The sequence below is a fragment of the Cynoglossus semilaevis genome, chromosome 20 (assembly GCF_000523025.1).
Source record: "Cynoglossus semilaevis isolate Cse_v1.0 chromosome 20, Cse_v1.0, whole genome shotgun sequence".
Classification (NCBI taxonomy): Eukaryota; Metazoa; Chordata; class Actinopteri; order Pleuronectiformes; family Cynoglossidae; genus Cynoglossus; species Cynoglossus semilaevis.
In genome coordinates, this window is record NC_024326.1 from 13,984,170 (window position 1) to 13,988,604 (window position 4,435).

Genomic DNA, 4,435 nt, shown 5'->3' on the forward strand with positions numbered 1-4,435 from the left:
AGTTTTCTTCTTTGGTTCAACTGTAATGATGGTGATGATCTTCAGTCAGGAGCTGATTGGTTCTTTTTCTTTTCCTCACGTCAGATGGACGTGAAACAAAGTCAATGTCTTCATGAAATCACTGAACAATAAAGATGGAGATCAAGTCAATACATGTGGGGTTTTCTCTTCAACCAACAGTAATCATTACTACAGTATCAACTGTGTAATATTTAGTACTGGGCAAATTAAAAAGTGTGGCCCTTGGTCAGGTTAAATGTGGCCCCCACTTCATATCTGTAAATAAATGTGGTTTGTTTTGGTTTAATTAGTTTATAATTGTTTTGATTATTTTCAAATCAATCTGCTATTCTACATTTATTTTCTGTGAATATAATCTACTCACTTTAGCATATAATAAAAAAAAGAAAACACAAAGATAAAACAAATCATTTTGTTAAAAAAACAAAGACAGTATTAACTATGAAGCTATAAAAAGATTAAACACGAGAATTTGTAAAAAAAAAAAAAAAAAAAATTTTTAAATGTACGTATGTTCTTCAGCAGAACAGTTTTTATATTTCCTCATCAGAAATGAATCATCTTCTGACTCCACAGTGACACACACACACACACACACACACACACACAGAGGGAGGTTGTAAACAGGAGGGAACAGCCTTTATTCTAGGTGTGATATGTACAGAGAGAACGGCTGTTTGACATTTATAATAATATGAACAAAAAGTCGTCATAACAATTGCACATCCTCAACTTCCTGTTTAACCAAACGCTGGTTCAACAGGTTCAACAGGCGAAAAAACCCTGGAAACAAACGTCACCGCTGGGTTGGCTCCTCCTCAGAAAACACAATAAAAATAATAACAATAAACCTGGAGAAGGACAGAGTCCAGAAACGCCTCCTACGATGATGGTAAAATGTAAAAGGAACAGAAACAAACACACACACACAGACTGTGGTTGCGGTTGCAGTGACAGAACCAGACGATCGTGTTTGTCTAAAATATCTTCCCGGGCCGGTTTGACATCAAAACAGTCGACAACATGAGGAGTCGGTCAGACGGTGATCGTCTGGTTTCCTTTGGTTCTGGCAGAGAGTAAATGAATAAAAATCATTTACACAAACACATTTCACGGAGTCTTCGCAAAAACATCCCACGTTTCTAAAGATCTGCGTCTGAACGAGGCCAAATCTGGTTCAAACTCCGACTTCTGTCCGTGTTCTAGTCAGAATCCTGACTTATTCCTTCATTTAAAAAAAATAAAAAATACTTTGACTAAATAAAAACAAGTTGTTCATTTTAAAAGGGCTAATAACATCTGGCTACAATCTGCTTAGCATCAGAACGTTAAGAAAACGTTTCCGACAGCATTTAGCGTGCAATTTTAGCATCTTACTAGCATGTTGACTCCATGCTAACACCACCATATCAATAGGTCACACTGTTGATCTGATGACTGCTAGCAGAGAATCAGTTTGTGCACTTCTGTGTGTGACTTTGGTTAGCGCTAGCATTAGCCCCTCAAAATTTTTACTTTAGGTTCATGTGAACGCCTTTACAGAACAATTCCTTTTAGTGAAGTTGATAAATGCTAACAACAGTCAGTACATATTAAAGTCGTACATATTTAGCATCCTTTAGCGCGCCAACCGTTTGCTAACCCCTCTGTTCCAACAACTTGGCAACAAAATGGCATCTAAGTTAGCAGGTTGCTAGAGGCTAACAACCAGCATCTTGTTTTTCATCCCTTCATCTTGCTTTACAAATTAGCTTAAAAAATTACAAAGTCACTACAAACCTGGAGTCGTCCTGGGAAAAGACAGATTTTTACTTAAAAATGGCGTTAAAAAATATTTTGTTCTTCATTTTCTTACATTACACATTTTTTTATGCCTCTCTGCGCTCCACGTCCGACGCCTTCGTTGACCCGACGCAGTGGGGCAGTGGGTGAGCCACAGCTACATGGCAGACAAACGTTTATACCCAATCACAGGTTCAAACTCTGTCATTGAATCAATAGATGGAGCTCTCACTGCTTCGTGAATTAACTGCTGCCTTGATTTGGTTAAGAAGTCCCCCTCCCCCCACCTCCTCCCCCCAAACCTGCCTTCCTCTAATCACGGCGTCGACTAAATGCTTTAAAAAGACAGAAAGAAAAGCAATTACAGCGATCGAAGGCAATTAAATCCTGACGACAATTTTCCCTTTTGTTAAAACAGGAGAAAGAGCGACGCTTCAGCTCCTCTCACACTGAGACGGTGCCCCCCCCCCGCTCCGCTCCCCTCCCCCGTCCTCTCTTCATTCTGCTGCCGTTCATACAAAATCACATTGTTATTTCTGCTCTTTGTGTCAGGACTCGGCACTCGTGTCTGCCTCCGGTGGCGGCTGCCGTCTTTGGCTGTGGCAGGCAGCAGGTGGCCTGTGATGAAAAATTCAGTGCAGAGAGCGACTCTGGAGAGGAGACGGTGGGGGGAGGGGGGGTGAGATGAGAGGAAGGTGGGAGGTGAGGAGAACAGGTGGAGGAGGAAGTGAAGTGATGAGAGGCAGAGCAGCAGGGCCGGGCACAGGATCAGAGGAGAGCCCCCCCACGCCCCCTGCTGGGTGTCGTTCATGACGATATGAATCATTTATGCAGCGTTTCCTTTGATTGATAACACTCAGAACCAACCGGAACAGCCGGGGTTTAAGGAGGACACCAAGACGATGTTGGACCAAACTTTGAACCACGCCACCTCTGGTTTTTGAGGCGACAGAACTAAGGACCTGGACCCAGATGATGCAGTACCAAACAGAACCACTAGAGTAGGACTGAACAATCATCAAGACCTGGTGCAGGTCACAACCTGCAGACCAGAGCCCTCTTCAGGTCACACCGTGGATTTACACAGGACTGGATTCAGAACTTTTCCACATTTGTCCTCTGTGGACAACGAGGGCTGGTTATGGGAGGGTGGCTGGTTCAAATCCCTGCTCCTGAGTCTGGTGTTAGTCAGTCTTCATAAAAAATAAATTCTAAAATCTTTCTTCATCAACAGCTTCTCTGTAGAAAAATAAATAAAAACATTTTTTTCCTAATTTGTAATTCCTTCCACTAGTCTGAGAAAAATAGCCCCGGTGTACGCTGCTGCCCCCTGTAGGCTTCAGGGCTCACTTTCTGCCACTGGACCAGGACCAGGTGCTTGTGGGTCTCAGCACAGGCTCCGCCTCCAGTCAGCTGCTCTGGTTGCGTGTTGGTGCAGGACGTAAAGACACAAACACCAACACGGTGCACACACCTGACCGTGGTCCAGCTCTCGGACCGAGGGTGTCCTCCGGCGTCCTCCGGCAGGACCTTCACACCTTCTCCTGGGTCAGAAGTCCTTCTGAGTCCAAAAACATCGTTCTCCTCAGGAATAGAAAAGTCGTCCTTTCTCAGAGCCTAATCGATTTAGCCGCGCTAACTGCGAAGGTGAAGGCGGGACATCGTGGCGATACGGACCTTTGGGAGACGCCGGGTCCCTCGGGTGAGGCGGGGGGGAGTAACCGTCGTAGCTGCCGCCGGTCTCCTGCATCAGTTTCCCTTTGGCCTCCTGCTCTCGGCGCCGCTGCTCCTGCCTCAGGAGCTCCTGGGCCTCCAGGAGGACCCTGGCGTTGACGCCCACAGCAGCGGGGTAGCCGTTCCTGGAGCCCTGGTAGCTGGAGTACCTGGGGTTGTCCTTGGCCGTCTGGAAGCCCTCTCCCGGTGGGTAGGCTTTGTCCCAGGAATCCTGGGAAACGGTGCTGGGATTTTTCCTGGGCTGCCTGAGCAGAGAGGAGAAGACAGAGCGTGAGGTGTGAACTTTGTTGTTTGTTTTTTTTTGTTGTTGTCGAGGACTCCTGGTGTTGGACCATCGTTCCAACCCCGTCAGCTTCTGCTCCACTTCAGCTGTATTTATAGTCTGAAGGCACAGATCTGCCTGCTGTTCACAGGGACCTATTTATGGGATGTTTGGAGGAGGAAGTGGAGGAAATGTTTTATCCTCACTGAGAACCGACTGGAGGGAAAAAAAAAAGACGTTTTTATGAATGTGGAGCTCAAGATGTGGTCCATGACCTTTGGACAAAGACAACAACATCAACATATATATATATTTATATATAAAGTTACAGCTAACAGTTAGTTTTTATGGAAACGTTTCTGGTTTCCCAAATACTTCAGTCTCTTTAGCTACATTTGGCTAATTGCTAACTAATCTTTTGCTAACTTATACTTAGTTTAGCGAAGTTTTCCAAATGTTTGGCTAACCTTAGCTAGTTTGTGTCATCATCATTTCACCTTCTGATTATATTTGCCTTGATTGTATTTCGTTATATTTACTGAATCATTTCATGCTTAACTTTATATTTATCTCTTTTTCCTTTACCACCAATTGCTGTTCAGTTTAGCTTTAGCGCTCCTGGCTAACAGATTCTGT

The 4,435-nt window shown here is 44.4% G+C and overlaps 1 protein-coding gene across 1 annotated transcript in view; it reads right to left on the reverse strand.

The window, feature by feature from the left end:
- Positions 1-634: 634 nt before the first annotated feature.
- pard3ab (par-3 family cell polarity regulator alpha, b) overlaps positions 635-4,435 on the reverse strand; it is a 67,509-nt gene continuing 63,708 nt past the window's right edge. Inside the window, exon 26 of the mRNA XM_025052580.1 lies at positions 635-3,782. Coding sequence (XP_024908348.1) covers positions 3,389-3,782 — 394 coding nt within the window. The 3' untranslated portion in view covers positions 635-3,388. The remainder of the gene's footprint in view (positions 3,783-4,435) is intronic.